Source organism: Patella vulgata, chromosome 1, assembly GCF_932274485.2.
Source record: "Patella vulgata chromosome 1, xgPatVulg1.2, whole genome shotgun sequence".
In the NCBI taxonomy this organism is placed as follows: domain Eukaryota; kingdom Metazoa; phylum Mollusca; class Gastropoda; family Patellidae; genus Patella; species Patella vulgata.
In genome coordinates this window covers 27,776,074-27,800,211 of record NC_065879.2, presented here as the reverse complement: position 1 = coordinate 27,800,211, position 24,138 = coordinate 27,776,074, and the positions used below count along the sequence as shown (strand labels likewise).

Here is a 24,138-nt window from a genome sequence, read left to right as displayed (position 1 = left end):
AATACTACTCAAATCGGAATATTCCTGATAAGAATAGTTTAGGATGTCTAAACATTGTTTATCAGCTTTCTAAAAATGTATATTTTAATAAAAAAAAATCACTTGTCAAAAGAGGCATTGCAGACTTTGTGTATTACTATTAGTCTTGCTTGTTAATTATTCAGACCATGGTAAAAACTTTGCTTCAAATTTAACCTTTTTTACTACAGATCTGTGTAGTGTACAATACCTCATATGACATGTGACCTTTTACAGTAATAGAATTCAAAGCGTTGAATAGTTGAGGCATGATCACGATCTACGAAATGCCATCAGAAAATTCCATTCTCCATGGATTTCAAAATGAAGTCATACTCATTATTTATAGTTAATAATTTTGAGTACAATCGTAATTGACAGGGCTGCTTAAGTTCATCAAGAAAAATTAAAGATATTCAAGGGTGAAATTCAAGGCCCGTAAAGCGATTGTCATTCTTTTTGTCCTGCAATTGTGTTGAAAAGCCCCCCCCCCCCAACTCTCTAATCATATAATTAAACCAAGGCGGGAACAAAATGACAGACTACAGTCATATTTGTGTGTGTAAATGCCCAAACTCATTACTGGGTCCGAGACTAATTGCTTATTCGTACACAAAATTTGAATTGTCGTAAGAGAGCCATACACCGTTACGGTAGACACGTCATGCTACCACCCCCTTGTACGAAATGATATATTCCGATAAGTGATGTCATTGCTGTCATTAGCTTCCGTTTTTGTATTAATCAATGTCAAAATTTGCGAGGAGTTCAGTTTTGTTGAGATATTTAATTGTACAATGGATTTTATTTAACCAGAGCGGTTTTCAACCCCTTCAAACACATATAATAGGCAAGTTTTTGATAAACCATAATTAAGTAGTTTGTCCATAATCAAAGAAATCCATTTAAAATTTACGATGCTTCAGACAGTAAGTTTAATTTCCTACTTTTCTGGACCATCCGGGCTAATTTGAAAATATTTTAAATCATTTTTAGTTAGTAGGCCTATATTTCACTGTAACCCAGGTATCGTTTAATCTTGTGTATCTAGCACTAATTTCTTTCACATTCGTTTAATATCAAATCTTTGTTTAAAAATTCGTAAAAATTGTTTAAAATCACCAAAAATCATCTAATTTGTACATGTGTCCAGTTTAAAGCCGACTGATTAATTTTGATAATGAGTGTCCAATTTACAAGTATTTAAGTTCCTGATCACTGTTCAAAAATTAATCATTATACATCATTAATCAATTGGGTTGTTTATTTTTTTAACAATGATTGAGAAATTAAACACTTGTAAATTGGACACTCATTATCAAAATTGAATGGTCATCTTTAAACTGGACAGAAGTACAAATTAAACGATTTATGGTGATTTTAAACAGTTTTTACAAATTTTTAAACAAAGATTTGATATTAAACGAATGTGAAAGAAATTAGTGCTAGATACACAAGATTAACCGATACCTGGGTTACAGTGTTTGATAAATATAGGAATGACGTCTGGTCATTCAGATGCACTGAAAACCAAAAGTCCCTTGTACGTGTTGGTGTACACATAAAAGAAAACCTTGACTGCTGTAATTTGACAAAGAGCAGGCAAAAATGCCACTGTGACTGTCCAAGCAAAATTTCGATCTTTTTATACTGTATTGTGTATCCCCATTTCATTTTAAATAACCCAGACTCCCATGCAAATTTGTCTACCATACATATTTGTTTAAAGTTTTTGTGATGGTTAACATGCATAAAACTGATTGTTACATGCAAAGCCATACCAATTTCAACTTATTAAAATTTTGCTTAATTTGAGGGGAAGAAAAAACAATTTAAAAATAAAAGCAAATCTGTCTACCGTAGATATTTGTTTAAAGTTTTTGTGATGGTTAACTTGCATAAAACTGATTGATACAGTACATGTAAAGCCATACCAATTTCAATTTATTAAAATTGTGCTTAATTTGAGAGGAAGAAAAAACAATTTAAAAATAAAAGTTCTCTACCTGTTTGCGCTTCTGAAAAACGTTTAGTTCCACTTTTTTTAAGTTTTGAAAGTGAGTATTTATTTATCAGGACCCAGAAAATTAATTTGGTTTGTCATATGATTTGTCCGACGTGGTTTCCCCTTGTCAGTGGTGCAGAACGGAGGGCCTGACAAGGACAGCTGTCTAGTCCTTCGGATGAGATGAAAAACCGAGGTCCCGTGTATACATTAGAATGCATGTAAAAGATCCTTTGGCAGTTGGAATTCGATATACATGTAAGAGTAGGCGATAGTGCCGCTGCCCGGGCAAAATTTCCCTCATAGCACACTGTATGGCGTATGCCCGTCTTCATTAGCCCAGTGTAGGAGCAGAACAGTAGGACGTTAAACCCCATTTCATTTCATTTCATTGCCATATGATATATGCATGTAGCTAGATATATGTACATGTAGTTGGTAGCATAGCATCGAAACCATAGACGACTTAAAACAAATTCAGGTTTGAAGTTGTTAAGCTTGTATAATTTGATATACTGTATCAGGATTCCTTAAAATTTATAAATGAAATAGAAAAGACATAAATTTACACAGACAGACTGTCATTTCTAAATTTGATTTGGTGTGTGATGCCCTACTCTTTCAGTAGGATGACAATAACATGATCTAATTTATCAAACTTTTCTTTAGATCAACGCATGGAAGATTTATTGTATGAAAAACTAGAAAAAAAGAAAAAGGACAGAGTTACAAATGCAGAACAATTAGGACTTTATATGGTGGATTCGGGCAACGATTTTGGTCCTGGAACATCATATGGTGAGTAATTAGTTTTATCCTATGTTTATAGAGTACCATTATTTTAATTCTAGTTTAAAAAAAATCATTAAATTAGAATGTTAAAATGGCTAGACCTCTTTGACCTGTAAAAATGTCAGACTAATTAAATTTGAATTGTTGATTTGTTTTGTTAAGTAGATACATGTACATGTATGTATCCATTTTCTAGATATAAAATATTGGGTCCACAGCCATAATATAGATCTTTTGATATTATAACATGATAGTGTCAAAAGACACAAATTCGTAACTTTCTAGGCTATGCAGATAGAACCAGTTTTGAAATATAACTGGTTTTGTGTTCAACAGTTTAAGCCAAGAATGAAATTAAACTTGGCAAACAGACCAACATCCGCTTAATATTTCAAAATGACAATTGTTTATTGTATCGATCATGGTGCAAATATTGAAATGAAATTTCGAATTAAATCAATTAAATAATTTATTTTGACCTAAATCATTCAGGTTTAGCTGCTTTGAGCATACCCAACACATCTGAACAATGACCTACATGTAATAGTATCTATACTCCTTAAAAAAATTATACACACATGAAATATTCATGAATCAAAGAATACATTTTGTAATGTAGAGGGCATGGTTGGTAGTAATAAATAATGGTGTGTGTATAGTATATGTATACTGTGTAACTGCGGAAGGTAGGCCGGGGGGGGGGGGGGTGTTGATTGATGTACATGTAGCATGTGCTTTACTATTTGGTAGATCTCTGTGAAAGTATTCAATTTAAAATTAACATTTCCTGTGACTACCTGTATGCTTCTTTTTACCCGCTTTAAATCAGGTCAAATAAACAAAGTCTGTTAGTTTAGTAAATATTAACAATATAAAAAAGAATCAATAGTGTAAAGTTTTAGTTTAATTAGATAGTTCCTTCTGTATTGCACGTTCTCTATTGCTCATTCTGTCTGTATTGCACATTCTGTATTGTTCAAATAAAACCTTATCAACAAGATGTTTTATGTTGTTCAGACATGTATCACCATTGGTAACAAATTCATTTTGGGGAACATACACTAAATAATATAATAATATACATGTAACATTTATCCATATTCCTGGGATGTTATACAGACATCAATGGTTTGATTGCTTATTATATAAGTGTAATAAGTGTAAAGATTTGATTCAGGTTTTATACAAGAACCATATAGTATAATTCTCTAGTTTCAAGTAACACTACAGTGTACATGTAACGCAAGAGGATTATAAAATCCAGTCTAAAATTTCTGTACAATGAATTCCATGTAACAATAAGCATTTGAAGAATCAATTGCATGACAGAATAATTAATGAAATGATCTTGATATTAGTGTTATTCGATAACAAATGCCTGGATAATCTAAATTATTACATCACTGATCAGCATCACAATTTGGTTTTGTTCAGTAAACATTGACTGAAGACGACTGAAGACTTGATATGGCTGTAAGGACTGACATATATTAGTTTGTTGATATTTATGGGTTTCTTCCTGCACTTTAAGATACATTATGTAAGATTTAGATAAAGAGCTAGTCATTCTTGCTTTTATAGTTCGAAAATAGATAAAGTAAAATAAATAATTTGAAAACTTCATTCAAATTGCTCTATTGCAAGTGAAGATATTAGCCTTTGAAGGTTTGACAAGATGTGTGCAATAATTGCAACCACCATACTGGTTGTTCGAAGCTAAGTGTCGCTCCTCCATTTTTAAATTAAATCAAAAGATAGCTGAACCGTTCTAATCTATTTAATGTTGGAGAAATCAGATGTCATCAAGAGTTATGGCCTGGATCAGTTAATTAATGTCTAAATAATAATTTAGAAAACATTTCAGGCCTAAAGAAAGACCTGCAATAGGCAGATTTAGCTCTTGCATAATGTATGTTTAAGTAAATGAACAAGAAATCAATAACAAATCATGTAATGATATAAATTAGATACAGGGGGTGTCAACCACTGTCAGTTAAAATGGAACAGAATAGAGTTTAACATCACATTAGCACAATACTTCTGTCATTTTGAAAGAACAAATGGTTATTTTGCCTGGAGAGAAGCATTTCAGCCTTCTCTTCATCGAATTCCAACTGTCAAGGTTTCTTTTATATGCACGACTGCACGCCAATGCATACTTGGCTGGATTTCCGTTTTTTTTTCTTCTTTCAAACATCCATATGATTAGGCAACTCTTTACTTGTGATCCCTGCAGGCACTCTATCTGAAAAAGTCTGCCTTATTCCCACAAATAAAATCATGAGGTTCTTTTGAGCCCAGGTCAGGATTCAAACTACATTCTACCCGGGAGTTCAGTTCAAAGCCTTTAACACTCAATTGCTAGGGTTACTTCAGTGAAAACATCAGCAGACATTGAAGATAGCACATTCTGGTCAATTGTGATGTGGATTCATATTTTTTTATAGGGAGGGGAGATCGATTTGTAATTCTTTTTAGACCATCAAAACCTGACCTGAAAATTAAGGGCTTTTTATTGCCCTTTCCATTGACAAGTTTTCTTATAGATAGATTTTTATTGTTGATACATGTATAATTTGCGTCGCTTGGATTTTTTTTGTAGGGTTGGGTGCCTTGAATCTTGGTCCCAACCATGGATCCACCCTTTTTTACATCATCATTACAAAACTTTTTTTCAAGATAAATGATCTTTGAATTTTCATCATTTGCATGTTTTGAGAAAAATGTTGGCAAAATATGTCATTATGCAGTTCACAATCAATAATTCTATGTAATCCAGAGAGATTTTGATTAAACTAATAATATGATGGTTGCAATTGTATATCAATCACTTAGCGACAGTCATTTATTTTATCTGAATATGTTGGTTTTCTGTTGTCATAATGTAAGTGTTTTACTACAGATTTATTCATCATTTCATACACCAATAATGATTGGTTTAATGAACCATGCTGCCTGTTTTATTTTCTGTCATGAAATGGACGATTGATATAATCAGATATCTATACTCCCTCTCGTCCTCCATCTTTATGCGAGGTGATATCGCACAACAATTGATTTTATTACTTTCTCCACGATTAGATTTGTCTGCTTGCTATCGTAAGATCCCAATTTTTCTACTAAGTGAATTTATAAAGCTGATTTCTTCTTCTTGCCGTGGATGATTGATAGAAAAGCTCAAAATACCTTCTCATCCATTCAGTAAAATTCCCTTTAAATTAGAAAGAAAGTTGATCTGGTTGACTTTGATCAATTTAAAGATGAGGCTCAGAGATGTCAGATATTTTGGTCTGGATATATTTCTTAGACATGATGCACCATGAGCAATTTAGTTAGCTTGGAGTTGGACCTTTATTCAATTTACTAAAGTTTCCTTGATATTTTGTTGAATTATTTCAATGGTATTTAGTAACAGTAATACACAGAACAAAATTCTTTGGAAAGCAATTACTGTTTTATTATTGAGCGACGACTCAACTAGGCTTCTCTTTTGTTGAATAAGCTTGTAGATTTTCCATTAAATTGAAACTGGCAGATTTTGTGTTGCAGATGTACATGTAATACATGATGTATCTCTCTTGGAAGTATTTTAAATCCGGTGATGTACATTAGTCATTTTGTCAAATGTTAAATCTGTTGTTCAGATTATTTTTACATTAATCATTATGTCAAATTTCAAAGTATTGAAAATATTACCCTCTGCACAAACACTTCCTTGCTCAAATTTAGATTGTATTAGTCTTAAAAATTTCATTATCAGATCTCGATCAAGTTTGCTTTGGTGTCTCTTATCTCTCATTTTAAATTCTCAACAAGTATTCAGTCACATAAAGTGCAATTATTAATGTAGTATTGTTTCATTTATTATGTAAATTTAATAAATATTATTGATAGAATTGAAGTCTAATGGGAGTTGCTGAATGTCAACATATTATTATGACTCAACTTGGCACTTGGCCTAATGTAGCTTAATTAGTCTAGAGTGTTATTTTGTCCACTCTGATTGCATATATTAATTATGTGTCATTGTGAATGTTTTTGACTATACATTAGTTTATTCTTTCTATATAGGACGAAGTTTCCCCTGTTTGCCGTTAAGATCAGTTTGACATAAGAACAGGGTCTTGCATTACACATAGATTGAATAAACTTACATGAAATATAAAATGAATTAATCACACTTTATATGTATAGAAATGCAGTAGAATTTAATTCAGATATTACTTTAGTTCAAACTTGATGAACCCACACATTGGAGTTGGACAGCGTTTTAATTACTGTTAATATTAATTTAATCAAATTAAATTAAGATATAAGTTTAGTTCAAACTTGATGACATCTCACATTGGAGCTTGACAGCATTTTAATTACAGTTTAATTAAAACACTGATAATTTACATGTTTAATATTAATTTGATTTATATGTATAAGTATAATATTAATTTCTTCCTAATAAACATCAGTACCATACAGGCAGTTATGGTTAATGGCAGGTCATACATGTATTAATGAAGTTATCTTCTATCATACATAATCTTACGGTTACAGAATAAATCAACTTTGACAGCTATATTTAAGGCTGATATTTACTTTACTTGATTTCTTAATAATAGATCACTGTTATTTGTAATAGTGTTTTCCTGGAAAAGTTCGCTCACTTGAGTTACCCAACTTTGTCACTTTGTATTTATTGACAATTTTTGTGACCTTTACAGTGTAGGATCGATGGCGACAGTGTTATGTTGTGTTCATAATATTGAATGCTTAAAAAAAAAGTAAAATACTTAGACACAGAAGTGCAATAGAAATTTTAAGTAAAATATTTAGACACAGAAGTGTGATAGAAATTATTTCCTATGAGTTGTTTTAAATGACAAAGCACACTACCTTATGCTTCCTTTATGACCCAGTGGTGTATTTTATGCTGTGTAATAAAAGCATATTAATAATGTTTACACTAATTCCAGAGTATTATTTACACTACAAATTGTAGTGTAAATATATACCAGATAAGATCTCTTTGGGTAAAAAATAAAACTGTCGATATAATTAAATCTAATGTGTTGATTGGCTTTAGAAAATGGGTTTCGCTCTACATTTAAAATTTTAGGTCCACAGAGACTTGAAAAGCCAATGTTGAGATATAATTGATTTTGTTTTCCACTGTCAACAGTTGAAACCAATAATAGAACTAAAATTAGTTAAAGAACTGACTTTGGCTTAATATTTCAAAACAAAGATTTAGTCATAATAGTATTGATTTTGTGCTATCACTTGAAATAACACATATCAACCCAGTTCTATGCTTTATTTTAACCGAAATGAAAGAAGTTTAGCACATTGAACTTAAACTGAAAGGAATTTTTCTTTCAGTAGAAATAATGATTAATGGTGGCTATTTATTAATTAGTTTATCTAAGCTTATTTTCAGTGAATGAGACAGATCCATTATTTTCAGGTTAAATGGTAGTTTGTCAGATATTAAATGAATTGACTATAGTATAATTTATAAAGCTTGAAGATTTTAATGACAATTTCACACAGATGTTGTATAGATAAATTGTAATTTGAATAGCATTTTATCGACCATCATAGCAAAGTCATATCTTGATGGTTAAAATATTATATGTTTCAAGGACATATATTACACATGTACCGGTACTTCCAAGTTAGGTTCTGTTTCCTATATAATTTAGTTGATACTCCTACATATAAAGAAACACCGATTTTATTTGCAGCCTGGGGGTCGGGTGTTCGATCCCTGTCGAGAAAGTTCATCTGGATTTTCTGACGCGGTTTCCGCTTGTCAGTGGTGCAGAACGAAGGGCCTGACAAGGACAGCTGTCTAGTCCTTCGGATGAAACGAAAAACCGAGGTCCCGTGTATACATTAGAATGCACGTAAAAGATCCCTTGGCAGTTGGAATTCGATATAAGAGTAGGCGATAGTGCCGCTGCCTGGGCAAAATTTCCCTCATAGCACACTGTATGGCGTATGCCCGTCTTCATTAGCCCAGTATAGGAGCAGAACAGTAGGACGTTAAACCCCATTTCATTTCATTTCATTTCTGCCCTTTTTTTGTTATCTAAATTCAAGAGTCATCTCTCCAGTATGTTATAACAAGTTTCGATATGATATGACAGCAATATGGAATAAAATGCTATTGATGATATAAAATGCTATTGATGATATAAAATGAAATTAAATGAGGTACAACATAGGGCTGTACGATATTCTCGATATAGTCATTTATCGCGATATGGTATTTTCAGACCCAACTACGATATCGTGTGGCCAAAAATCGTTGATATAGTGGTTTATCGAATATCGCCAAAAACTTCAAATATCGAAAAAAATTATCATAAAAATAGATAATAAATACACTATACAGCAGTGGAAATTAGCCGACAGCAATAAACTATAATAAAACTAATGTTTTGAGAATCGTTAAATGTTGAAAACACTTGCGCAGTGTCCGCAGCCATTTTTCACGCAGCTGTGTATGCGTTACTTTTGTTTTTGGTCGACAATAAATTGTCAGTTGTTACTACATGTAAAGCTTAGGCCTACTAAACGCCTGAAATTTCCCACTACCCCGGCTAATTACCAGGCTATAAATAGGTTGTCATATTTTTAAAAAACAAATATTTTTAGAAAACTCTACGGAACTTAATTTCTGAAAGCAAGAATAAAATGATCTATAAATAGATTACTGTCACCATTGACGTTAGGCCAGGAATACCGCAGCCAATCGAATGCCTGAATGGAAGATAGTCCGGATCATTTAGTATTTGTTAAACTGTTTGAACTTACAATACAGACTTGAAGACCGCAACTACTTACTACCGCTGCATGTGATATTTGAGGATTGTCTTACTCAAGGTCACAAGCAGACGCTTTTTAAACATCAGCGGTTTTATTTAATTTAATTATATGTACAGGCATAAGTAATGTCTCCTCTTTTTTTTATTAAAAAGCATTGAAACGTTTTTATCCAAAACGGATGTTGTCTTGTTCATTTTAATAAATCTATATTATAAAAAAAGCAAAGTTTAAAGTGTATGAATAAAGCAATTCTTACCCACAATTCGTACTCACACTGTTATCAGCTTTAATGCATTTATATTTAATTTATTAAATAGCAAAGTGACATTATTATTAAATATCGCGATATTTAACTTTATCGTTGAAAAAAATGCCAATATCGATATCGTCCATTTTTGCAATATGGTACAGCCCTAATACAACAGTACCTTTTCAACCTATTGATTTTCAAATTTCTTTTACATGTCTATGATATATGTGCATGTCAATCTTTACTTGGAACCTCCGCTTTACATCCTATCCAAATGACTAGAGGCTATTCCTTGTCAGACCCTCCTTCCTGCACCACTGAAACCAGGCTGAAAAACTCAGCGACCTTACTCACTGACCCAACGTGGCTGCAGTTCAGAAGCCAGGATAAAGATACTGTTTTTGATTGTGGGTCATTTTGGCTACTGATATTTTGGCCGAAATGTTCGTCCACCACAATTTTTAGAGCCCCCTGTTACCATTTTACATGTACAAGATCACATGAAAACAAGTATTTGTTGAGCTGTACTAGTCTACTCTATTTTCCTATGCCTGGATTTGAAAAGTGAAATGCTAAAGCATGAGAATGTGATACAGGATAACTTCTGTTGGTAGGCCTGAAAGTCTTAATGTTTTTACAAATTAGAAAACTATAGAATTTTGATCTATCGCTTTAGGCGATCTGTGAATAAGTAGGTTTTGTTGTGTTGCGATCATTAGTCCATGTATGATACAAATTAAAAATAACAGACAAATCTTAAATCAATAAAGATATAAAAAGTCATCTGTATTTAGAAAAAGATTGTTCAGGATATTAAACATCACTTCAAAATGTAATTAGGATAAAAGAATTTTGTTTTGTATTTTAAGATAATGATCACCATAGCTTCCAAGTATGGTACAAATCAATTTGTGCCTTGCGGAGATATTTTTAGCTGATTTGATCAAGGAATTATTTGTTTTGTTGATAGCAAATACAATGCAATATAGTCTTGGTTCTTTTTAATTGGTGTGAGCATGTGTTTGAAAAAGACGTCTGATTGTTTATCTTTTCCCAATTTGAACCTGGTAGTTGTGGTTGCGCAGATGGCATAAAACAAGGCCTCATATACATGTATATGATGATAGGGAAAATAAATAATCTCTTGGAATATGTAGAAGAATAAGTGAAATCATTTCTGCCTTGACAAGAGTTTGCAAGCTCTCATACGATGCATGTAGAAATGAAATAACTGTATGTTCATCAATGAAGTGAATGAAACATTGCATACCATTCCAGAGACAGATTCGACTTCTTAGAAAATAAGTGCTCACTGCCTCACTATTATTTAAGCTTGTTTAATTCAGAAAGGTTTATATACGGTATCATAGAAATAAAACATCTTAGATTTGTGTTGCCATTGACTTAGAAGCCTGTATTTAAACATTTACATTTAAAAACTTTCATATATGACTCATTGAAATATAGTCTTAATAATAGCATACATGTTAGTACACAATTAGTACTTATTATTATTACTAGAATTACTTTCTATTCATTTAACCTTAGTACACCCTAACATTTCAAACATTATTGTCAGATTAGTAATTCATTTTCTGCAGACACTGCATGTCATTTCTGTCTATTGGGAAAATTACCAAAAGCTATATGGATAATGAATTGCCTGCAAAATAGATACAGATCCACTTTCCGGCAAATGATTCATATCTTTGAATTGTCACCATGCATATGAATAGTGTTCAGAATAAGGTTACGCTTCTCAGTCACATGTTTTGTCCTGTTTGCATAACAATATGTGTCATTTAATCCATTAAGCTACCATCAGTACATGTATTAAAGATATTAGGACGGGGGGCCTGACAAGGACAGCTGTCTAGTCCTTCGGATGAAACGAAAAACCGTGGTCCCGTGTAAACATTGGAATGCACGTAAAAAATCCCTTGACAGTTGGAATTCGATATAAGAGTAGGCGATAGTGCCGCTGCCCGGACAAAATTTCCCTCATAGCACACTGTAGGGCGTATGCCCGTCTTCATTAGCCCAGTATAGGAGCATAACAGTAGGACGTTAAACCCCATTTCATTTCATTTCATTTCATTAAAGATATTACTTTGAAAATTGGGGCCGACTGTTCTTAAGCACAAAAAATATAATTTTTATATGACCATATTTCAGTGTGGGCATATGTTGTCGCCCCTGTCCATCCATCTGTCTCTCAACATTTAATGGATACAGCATATTAGAATTTAATGTTCCAAAGATACATGTACATGTATATTATATGCCCAGAAATGCTTGTTAACACAATACATATCAGATTTTTTGAAGGCATAAACTATAAATGTCATAAATTAATAGCTTTTAGGTAACAGGGATAAGAAGACATCTAAAATATTTAACTGTGGTTAAACTCTCCACCATTTTTATACTCCACATTATAATGTGGACATATATTGCCGACGCCCCTGTTTGTGCGTGTGTCTGTGTGTCGCCTACAGGCCACAATTCTTAACTTCGATCGTCTTGAAATTTTACATATTTATTCCTTATACCCTAAGGATGATCCCCATTGTTGTTGGTGTATGCCGGAGCTCAGGGGCAGAGCCACGCCCATTTCTTGTATTTGATTGTTTGTCGTCTACAAGCTGCATTTCTCACCGTATCATCTTGAAACTTTTCATACTTATTCCTTATACCATAAAGAACAATCCTATTGTTTATGGTGTATGCCCAACATCCAGGGGCAGAGCCACGCCAATTTTATTTTTGTGTGTCTGTGTGTCGCCTACAGGCTGCAATTCATAATCAATCGTCTTGAAAACTTTTCATACTTATTCCTTATATCCTAAGAATGCATGTTCAACTTCCTGGGACAGACCCTCGCCAATTTTTGTGTTTTTTGTCTACATACTGGAATTCTAAATGGATCATCTTGGAACTTGGCATATTTATTCCTTATACGATAAGGATAGCAACTATGTATCTCGGTGCATGTCCCAACCCCCTGGGGCGGTATCACACTCACTTTTTTCTCAATATTACGTTTGTAAATTTGGCAAAACAAACCCAACGCCTTCAGTGCCTCTTGTCATATTACAGTCATTACAGCCATTTCATATTTCAATCTCTTCATTTTAAAAAGTACCATATTAATCAAAGCAGAAATGTGGACGTATATTGCAGCATTAGCGATTCTCTTGTTCATTGCCCTATTATTTCATGCTCAGTCTTTTATTTTTAGTATACTGTGCCATACAGGAATGTGCTTTCTCAATCTGTTCTCACTAAATTTATTCCTGTCGCTGTTGAATATATAATTTGACAGGGTTAGTCTGCTTTTATTACAGATTTGATAAATATCCCTATTATGCAGATATTTTGATGGTTAGTAGAAAGCATATTTTCTGTGTTGATGGCCAAATGATTGACCTGCAGAGACCTGTAATCAACCTTGAGAGAACGCATCTTTTAGGCTTTTGGAACATGTACACATCTGTCAGTAACAGGTTTGTCACTCTGCTTCAGGATTGACTGTGTTTGAGATCTAAATCATTAGCAGAAGTTTTCCTTCCTTTATGAAGGAAGTAATTTGTTACTAATATTAACCTCAAAATTAATTTCAATATAGACGTCATGTATTGAACAAATGCATATAATTATAAATACTCATTGAAATGTACATATTGTTGCAATTGATAGCTTAGCCAGTTTGTTAATTTACCTGGCTGGAGAATTGCGAGGATCAAACCTGGGATGAGCCAACGCAATACTTTTCAAGCTACCAGTCTCCATCTTTTATTGATGAAAGACAATTATTTCAATAGTGTACAGTGTACCTGATGTACAGGTGTATTTAATAATCATGTAAACGTACTGTATTATTGGGATATAGCTTTCAACACGAAAGGGAAGTCTTTGAGATCAGTGGATGCTAGAGATGATATTGATCTATTTTGAGAGTTAATTGAAGAGGTTACTGTAATCAGTGATTTTATAGGATGTCTGTTCTAGAAGAAAATAACGACAAGATATATTTTCTCCAGCACAACTGTCCACCTACACAATCAGCCTGTATATAATCCAGATCGTGGTTATATATAGGTCTTTGCTATCTTGTGTGTGGTTCCTATATCTTGAAGGGTTTTGGGCATGCATACATTTTGAAGGGGGATATTTCTTTCTTCCTTTTAGGAAAGGACAGATTAGTCATTGGACTGCTAGAATGCTGGATCCCAGAAAGAACTTATCACAGCTTTACTTAGTCACAAGGTTGCAATGCAGTACATAATAGTTTCTCTCATTTTTCTGGTACATATAGATCTGCTCAATGCTAATACAATAATACATTTCCACTGACAGCGCATTATTAGCATCATCAAATAGTGGAAATTGCACAGTGAAAATTTTATCAGAAGATCAATGATTTTCTTTAAATCTCAAACGAGTAGATAAAGGCATGGGGGTGTAGGAGGAGGAGCACATTGTTCAAACTTGCTATATGATTGATCCATCTCAGCTTTTTCTACAGTTATACATTGACCATGCTAAATTTGAAAAAAAGGTCTACATGTATGTATACAGAAATAGATTGCTTTAATCAAATTAATTGAAATAAATTGATTGAATAGCATGATCTATTGAGATATGGATAGTATGCCTAGATACCCAAATCAAACTGTTCCAGGATATGTTTAAAACTGAACAATACTTCTAATGCTATTTAGGTATTGATTTTCTATGTGGTTACTAAAGGAATGTGACGGTGTAGAATGCAACATGTGTGAGCTAGGCTATTGTATTTAAATGTATGTACATGTACATGTGATACATATTGCATGAGCATGGCTATATAAAGCGCTAATGGTGGCTGAAACAGATTGAATCTGCTAAATAAATCTATTTACTTGTAATGTCATTGATTAGAATGTCCTAGGTTTCAATCCTGGGGTGGGAGTCTAAGAACCTTTTGGAGTTTTCAAGTCTGGTTCTCACTTGCCAGGGTGGCACCATAGGGTGGTTTTATGTGCCTATTTGTTTGGATGGGATAAAATTATTGAGGTCCACAAGTTTACACATTAGTGTTGACGTAAAGTATGAATTTGAAGAAAATACAGTATTGACTGCCCTGGCAAAATTCTCTCACCTTGCATTGCACACAGAACTATGTAAATAAAAACTACCATATATTTGTTGCAATATCACCAGAGTATAGTGATGACACATTAAACCTACCGGTAGTTCCATTTCATTAAATTCTGAGTTTGATAGCAAACAATTTTCTGGAGTATATGTAGGTCTACACATATACAATGTACATCCTAAGTGTACTTGGGTGCATAGAGGACATATTCAGTTGATTGAAAAGAAAAAAAAACCAAGCAAATCAGAATAATAAAGATTTTGTATAAATATAGATGACTGAATAACACTGTCTTGAATATTTAGTTTAGAGATATTAGTGGTTTGCTATAAGGCAGGTCTCAGTTTAATACACAGGTCAGCATATTGTTGCATTATATCTCAGCAGGATTAGCAAAATTCATATCCAATTAAATGAACCATATAACCAATATACATAATGCGTTTTACATCTTGGACCAACAAAAACTAATACTGTTTTCAAAAAATCATCTTCAATGAATAAGAGCTAACATTTTTATATGCCCACATTGAAGATGGTTGCAAATTATCATCACACCTCTCTGTCGGCCTAGGGGATCACGTGGCTAAGTGGGTAAGACGCTACCTCGCTAGCCTGAAGGTCGGGGGTTCGATCCCTGCATTGGCCGAGAAAGTTCTTCCAGTTTTTCCGGCGTGGTTCTCCCTTGTCAGTGATGCAGGACGGAGGGGCTGACAAGGAAAGCTGTCTAGTCGTTCGGATTGGACGAAAAACCGAGGTCCCGTGTACACATTGGCGTGCACGTAAAAGATCCCTTGGCAGTTGGAATTCGATATAAGAGTAAGCCGTAGTGCCGCTGTCCGGGCAAAATTTCCTCATAGCACACTGTATGGCGTATGCCCGTCTTCATTAGCCCAGGTTAGGAGCAGAACAGTAGGACGTTAAACTCCATTTCATTTCTCTGTCGACCTAGCGGGGTTGGATGGTCTAGTGGTTTAACGTGTGTGTGAAATCGCAAGGACTGTCATTGAGTCAAGCGGCGTGGTTTTAATTCCCAGCTTGAACTTGCCAAGGAGTGGAGTCCTCCTGTTTCTTCCCACTGCTAAAGACAGCTATGCCAAAGCGATTTCTTGAAATAAAATTGAACTATATATGTTAGTCCTGAAATGACCAGGTTTGTGTTGAGTTGAGTGGACATTAAACCCCCTCTCTCTTTCTCTCTCAGCCTTAGTGACATTAGGCTTTAGTGAACCAAAAATCGTATTGAATTTTAACAATTTGTGGTAATTATGCTTCGTCTGAAAGCCTATTTTGATAACAAAGATTATTATTATTTATTATCATTCTTTATCCTTAAGGCCTATATCTTGAAGACTATAAGAGATATCGATAAGGGGTTTCAATTATTAATGGAAAACCATGTGACTGTTACTCAGATAATCAATTTTTAAAGTTCTACCTAGAACAGAAGTGACAGAATCTTCGAAAACAGGAAGTCGGCCATGGTTTCTAAAGTTCTTTAACTATTCTAAAAATAATTACATTTTTGGATAGCTTGTAACAGGGTCTAAAAGACAGCAGTTGAATATTTCGAAATTCCGAAAATTTGTCGTTGACTTCTGTCGTATTTGGATACCTGAAGTCCATCTGATTCCAGCAACTTAAGTTTCATTGATCGATGTTTCTGAAACTCCTGGAACATAAAGCCATATATCCATAAACTGGAAGTAATCAAAATAATGTCTGATAATTTAAAGAAAAAAAAAACGCAAAAAAATGGATGCTTTTGGGAAAAACGTTATTTCTTCATCCGCTTTCAATGGATTAAATAAATTAAGATATCGTTGGCTAGCACGAGGGATGCACTGCTGTATGATATCCAATTCATAGAGATATGATTATAAGGAAGCAAAATATGGCATGCTGAAAATCAATTATTTCCTGATTTAAGGGCGTTGCCATGTCTAACCTATGGTAACTTTACAATTAATTTTATATTATTTTTCAAACTCTGTTCCACATAAATTTAGTATGATCGTTAAATAGACATCTGAAGCTGTGATTTAAGTCATAGCTTGGGCACATATCTTTTCTGGATTTAGAGATAATTAAATTTTGAAATTGGCTTAAAAATACCCAATTTTCGTCATAAATCTAAAAAGTTCTCAGTCTTGCCTGATCCGAATTAAATAATTTTTGGCATGCAAATAGCTAAGCTAGTGTTTAATAAAATTACGGGAGTGATTTTTCATGGTGCCAATAATGCCAAAATTCCAGAAAATCAAACTATTTCATAGGTTGTTATGTAAACTGGTCTGAAATAAAATCTATTTCATATAATCTCAATTGGTCCCATAGAAATGTTCCTCTGATTGTAAGCTTCAATTTGACGCCAAGTTTGTTAAAATCGGTTGAGTAGAAGAACTTATATTTTTTTCATTGTTTTCATTGGTTACAAAAAAAGGTCCTTTCGAATCATGACGTATTCGTGTAATAAATAATACCATTGTAAAAATTTGGAAAAAAAATCATGAATTAGCAATGAGTATACTTTGCCGCTCCTGTCTGTGTAGTTTATGAAAAATAATATGAGATCTTTGTCCCACAAAACAAAGAAAACGAATGGAGCCATTTTTTCGTTATTGGCACCTGTCAAAAAGACTGGTTATTTGAGATCGAATGAATTCCCCCTAGTCTAGTTTCTGTGTATCAGAAATGACCAAAACCAGGCTACAGAAGCATATTTCTATGTAGAAACAAAGAAAGGCGAGCTACTATACTTATCGAAACGTTCAGAACAAATACGGATACTATTTTTAGCTCAACCAAGGTCAGGGATTCCCTCCCTTTGACCAACAATCCTAACCCATCCGGCGAAGTGAACGTTTCTTTCTGTTGACGATTTGTGTTTTTAGGGGAAAAGGAGACAGGTACTAAAGTATCACTGAGAAATAGTTTGAAAAGTTAGTGCAAATCTTAGACATGGCAACGCCCTTAAAGCGTTTTTTGAACACCTGTATCTTGAAAACTACTCCAGCAATTTTTCTTAAACTTTCCCTATCAAGAGTCCCTTAGGTAGTATTGTGCATGAAGACATCCAATATCACTTTCAAATAACTGGAATAGGATAAAAAAAAAAAGGACTGAAGTGAAAATTGAAAAGAAAAAAGTTGAAATTTAATTTTCGATATTTTGACATTTTTGCATTTATGGCACTTTTGAAAATATTATTTCTCAGTGTGATTTCATCGCATCAGATAATGTAGTACATGTATATCATTATAGAGTCCTGCTATAATTCAAGTGCCCAAACCTGTTGTTAATACTATCCCAAAAATGATTCGTTTTCCAGAAGTAGTCCAAAAAATGAAAAAAATAGGTAAAAAAGTTAGTGCTCTTATGAAAAACTTCATTTCTACGTCGGATGTCAGGGATCAAAACAACTAAAGTGTCGTTGGATAATCCCATTCATGGATTATCATATAAATATGACATCCAAATAATACAAATTTGATGGTTAAGAAATACATTGGAGCCTTTTTAAACAGCTTTTTTTTGTTTTTTTCGAAAACGACACCTACAATTTTTCTTAAACTTTTCTTACACTGAGTCCTATCGGTAGTCGAGGGTGTGTATCCAAAAATAAAAGCATTGAAATAATATAAGTGGTTTAAATGGACCTCAATCTTTTGAAAATTGAAAAATCGTTAAATTAGCGAAAATGCTGCTCTATTTTTTATCTTTTTTTAAAAAAAAAACAGCTCAATGGATGTTTCTGAAACTTCTGGTACAGGAAGTTAAGTATCCCAACAATGATCTGTAAAATGAAAGTAGTCGAAAAATATCCAGTATTTAAAAAAAAGTGTAAAAACTGGGTACTTTTGCAAAAAACTTGATTTCTCAGTCGAATGTCACCGGATTAAAACAACTAAGGTATCGCTGGATAGCTTGATGAATGGGGTATCGTATCACACTCTGTCTGCTTCCTGAAAGCCAGTTCAGTGCTGCTTGCAGTTCTAGTTACTTGTAGAGTTATTACCCAGCAAAGGTCATCATTTGAAGTACCATTGAATTTAGGATGTTTGTTTCAATTAATAGATAGTGATTACAATCATTTCTGATATAATTGCTTGCTACAGTGTTATTGTTCTTGCTTAATTACTTGTACATGTCTGTTGCAGAATCTTTTATTAGAAAGGTTTTGCTACAGAATCAATCACAATACAACACCCTTTTATGGACGGCCATGGCGACTTACAAAATGTTACATGTAGCTGCTGACGGTCTATGTTTCATTTCCTGGCAACTAAAACAAGAATGTACAAAGTCTTGTGAATATGATGAATACAACAGAGTTCTCTGTTAAAGCCTGTGAATGAAATACAGAAAGAAAATCATTTGAAATTATTGTTCATAGGGGCATAACATAATCTGTGGGATTTTTTGGCAATGATTTTAGATTTATTACATATGACTTTGCTGCTGGTAGGTGTATGGTGTGCCTGACTGGTCTATATTTAGTGTTGTGTAAGTGTTTCTGTAGCCTACAAAAAAATAAAAATGTGACAGCCTACAACAGATGGGAATTTAGCACCCAGGTTGTAGTAGGAAATATTGGTAGATAAGTATTTCATATTATGCTTGCCTCAGAAATAATGACCAGATAGTATTTATTTCAGAAGTCACCTAGACACTTCGAGGGCAACATATCTTCAACAGACTGGTCACATGTACATGTCAGCTTATTGTTTTCTGAGGAAAATAGTAAGATTGGAAGTCACAATTTGTAGAAGATCGTAATATAATCTAACTTTATTATTCAATTAATAAGTCATTTTCCTGAATAATAAAATCAGCTCATTAGCCATTGCTACACTGAATATGGTAGATTATAGTATTGTTATATTTTAAATATTATAAAACTTTGATATACATGTACAATTTTATAAAGTTAAATGTAGAAGTAAATTATATTTATTTATGTATCTGCAATCACCAAACAAAACATGGGGATTGACTGCCCTTTAGTAGATTTTGTGTATTTGGTGTTCGTTAGGAGTTACAGTTTATGAACATGGTGACAAGTGATTAGGGTCTATAGGTATTTATGTAGGTCTGGTATAATTTATCTTCAAGTCAATAGCCTCTTGTAACCAGCTGGTTACCAGTTGATAGAAATCAATTTATTGATTATCTCCCCTTTGTGTAGTGTAAACAACCAGTTTACACGATTGATACTTTACTACTGATTATCCAGATGCTGTTTCTGTGTCCATCTATTGGATTCAAGTAGCCTTGATCAGCTAGTTTTTTGTGTATAGACTGGTAATTCAATGTGAAGAAATGTTATTCAGTGCAGTGTTCTTGTTGGAACAGCTGGATAATCCTGAGTCATGATAATTATTGGTATTACATATTTGGAAAGTTTTCTTATGGTCATATTATCGATTATCTATACATCTAGAGTCCCTCACGGCATTTAACTTTTGGAAGATATAAAATAATGGTTGTTATACATGAAGTAAATCTTAGATGCCTGTCCAAGAAAGTATGACATTAATTCATTGTATATCAGTACACTTTCTGCAAATTGTTGTTAGTAAAAGGATGGCCGGGGGGGGGGGGGGGGATGGCCAGAGTCAACTGGCGTGGTGTTGATTCCCCGGCTGTACAGGACAACGTGAGTTTTCTCCGGATCTTCCGATTTCCTCCCACTTCTGAAGACCCCTACACTCAAGCAAATTATTGAAATAAAATTGAACCGTATGGTAGTCCCTAAATGATCTAGTTTGTGTCGAGTAGACGTTAACCCCATTTCTCTCTCTCTCTCTCTCTCTCGTTAGTAAAGACACTTGTGATTAGGAATTAGTCAGATGATTGCAGCAAATCATATATATATGCAACCATATGTGAAAAAGAGTAAAAATAACTTTGAGCAAATGCCAAACCACTAGCGGACCTACATATACTATTCAAAAAAAGTAGGGGATATTTGATTTTGGGGGCATAATACTAAAATATGCAAATGACTACGAAAAAAGTCCCTATAGAACCTAATAGAAGAAACATTTCCAGTTACATGTGACGCCCAAACGCACCAATAGCTACCGCATGGAATGCAGGTGATGCTTGGGATCATCATGGGGGTCCAACCCAAGATTTGCACGACTCTGACTTTGAATGTTACAGTCATTGTGGCATTGAATTCCAGGGTGGAAACATCAGTTTAATTGTTTTAGTGACCAGAAAACAATTTTTGATATGTGTCGGCTTACCCAAAATGAAAGGTTACGTGCCCTTGGCATGCTACAGATCGGCACAACACAGGCGGTTGTGACGCGGACGATGAATGTTTCTCAGTCTGTTATAAGCAGGCTATGGTCCAGATACCGTGATACACAATCTGTACAGGACAGACCACGCTCAGGTCGACCAAGGGCGACAACTCAAGCCCAGGATCGATTTATCCGTACCTTGGCCTTGAGAAATCGTGTCATCACAGCAAATCAGATCAGCGCTCGTCTTCAAACAGACACTGGTGTGAGAGTGAGTGGCCAGACGATTCGGAATCGACTGCATAGGGGTCACCTTCGCGCCCGACGTCCTCGCGTGATCCCTTGTTTGAGAGATCATCACATTCAGGCAAGACGTCGTTGGTGTAGGGATCGTCAACACTGGGATAATCGACGCTGGAGCAATGTGATGTTTTTAGATGAGTCAAGGTTCACTGTTGATTTTTTGGACAGACGTAGGAGGGGGTGGCGTCGTCAAAACGAGCGCTTCCAAGACGTTAACGTCATCAGACATGATCGATTTGGGGGTGGTTCTGTTATGGTGTGGGGAGGCATAACTGTTGCTGGAAGAACGGCTTTACATGTTGTTGCAGGGCGTGTTACAGGCCAGTACTACCGGGACAACATCTTGGCAGTCCATGTTGTGCCGTTCGCACGACGTCATGGCCGCCGTTTCATCTTCCAGGATGGCAACGCAAGATGTCACAGGGCCAGGATCGTTACAGGTTACCTCCAACAACAGAACATCACCACATTACCTTGGCCAGCACTGAGTCCCAACCTCTCCCCCATCGAGCATGTCTGGGACATGCTTGGACAGAGGTTACGTCAACGTCAACAACGTTCTGCCAATGCCCAAGAACTTGCTGCTGCGTTGCAACAGGAATGGGACAATCTGGACCAAAATGACCTTAGACGTCTCATTAGGAGTATGCCACGTCGGATCAATGCTTGTTTGGCAAACAGAGGAGGATTTACCCGTTACTGACTTGGTTGTGATGCTGTGGTAACTTTGCTGTTTGACCCCGGGTATCATTTTACCCTTATAATGGTCAGTCTGTGCCTTACTTAGTCTAACGATCATTTGGAATAAATCGATGAATGTGAACTTCATTTCATTTTGTCATTTGTTTCTTCGTCAGTTTCATTAGGTGACTTGAATAACACTTAAAAATCAAATATCCCCTACTTTTTTTGAATAGTATATTTGGGGTCCTGAAGCTCAATATCTTATTGGGGCCCCTTCACAAATTTACTTTTTATACACCCACATTTTCATGTGGACGTATATTGTCGTTGCCCCTGTTTGTGGACACTCTACAGGTCACAATTTTTATCCGATTTCAACAAAACTTCAAATATAGGTTTATCTCCCACAGATCTCGGTTCCTTTCGATATTGGCGTGTATCGAACCGTAACTTCATGGATTATGGTCCCTGATTTTATGAAAAATCGCGTTTTTAGCTTGTGGACCCTATAGAGGTGATAATTATCATCAGATGTTGAAACTAGAAATGCATGTTTATAACCCAAAGATCTTGGTTCCTATCGATATTTATGCATATTGGACCGTAATTTCCTGAATGGTATATCAAGGTTGTGGACCCTCTAAAGGTCACAGTTTTGATCCGATTTTGATGAAACTTGAAATACATGTTTATGACCCACAGATCATGGTTCCTTTCGCACATATCGGATTGTAACTTTCTGAATTATGGCCCTTGATTGTACAAAAAATCACGTTTTTAGCTTGTGGTCCCTTTAGAGGTCACAATTTTTATCCGATATAAAAAAAAAACATTTGAATATATATCACCATTACACACTAAGATCTTGGTTCCTTTTGATAATCTCGCATATCCAAACGTAACTTCCTGGATTATGGCCCCTGATTTTTCAAAAAATCGCATTTTTAGCTTGCACATTGTCTAGAGGTCACAATTTTTTTTCCGATTTTAAAAACTGTTTAAATATATCACCATTACAACGTAATGAAGGTTGAATTCGAATTTCGGGAAAATTGAAATGAAACTGCTCAACAAAATGGCCGCTTTTTGTACTCAAATTGTGTAAAAGTATGTAATACTAAGGTTGTGGGCCCTCTAGAGGTCACAATTTTTAGCCAATTTTGATGAAACTTAAAACATGTCATTCTAAAGATCTCAGTCCCTTTTGATATTTGCGCATTTCAGACCATAACTTTCTGGATTACTGCCCCTGATTGTACAAAAAATCATGTTTGTTTTTAGCTGTTCTCTATCCATCTCTTGTAAAATGTGGGTGTATCCTGCCTGGCAGCCGCTGGTTTATTGAACTGTTTGATATTTTCTTAACATACATGTACGTATGGAAGAAAACCAAAACTAATACAAAAACCCTCCAATACGTCCAATTCTCCCGGGCATACATGTATTACCAGGACACCCAGTACAGTAACTGTTGGTCCATGAACAACTCTATTCTATGTAGTAAAGGTTGTGCCAGTACAGTTAAACATTTTAATTGATTTGACATTGAGTCACATTGGGGATCCTGCTGGATTAGGGATCCTAAAGCTTAACATGCATTAGTTTCATAGAAGATCGGCTCTGAGATTAATGCATAAGGGTCAACCTAACACAAATACTAAATGTCTTTGGGTGAAAATTGTGTGTTCATGTTAAAAACTGAAAACATTTGTTGCCCAAAGCCAAAGATTTTATTGCTGTGATATCTGATTGACTTTAAACTTATACACAGTGTTTAACGTCATGAGACAATAAATCCTATTCATTTCAACGATTTCCGATAATTACTGCCAGAGTTATGGTTAATTATCACTCTGAAAAGTCTTGT

At 34.5% G+C, this 24,138-nt stretch overlaps 1 protein-coding gene across 9 annotated transcripts in view; it reads left to right on the top strand.

The window, feature by feature from the left end:
- Window positions 1–24,138, top strand: part of LOC126808750 (endophilin-B1) — a 48,579-nt gene that overhangs the window by 4,431 nt on the left and 20,010 nt on the right. For all 9 annotated transcript variants that reach the window (XR_007674741.2, XM_050533690.1, XM_050533689.1 and 6 more), the window contains exon 3: window positions 2,693–2,821. Coding sequence is in view for 8 of the 9 variants with exons in the window: in XM_050533690.1 (XP_050389647.1) it covers window positions 2,693–2,821 (129 nt within the window). In the remaining variant the exon portion in view is untranslated. The remainder of the gene's footprint in view (window positions 1–2,692; window positions 2,822–24,138) is intronic.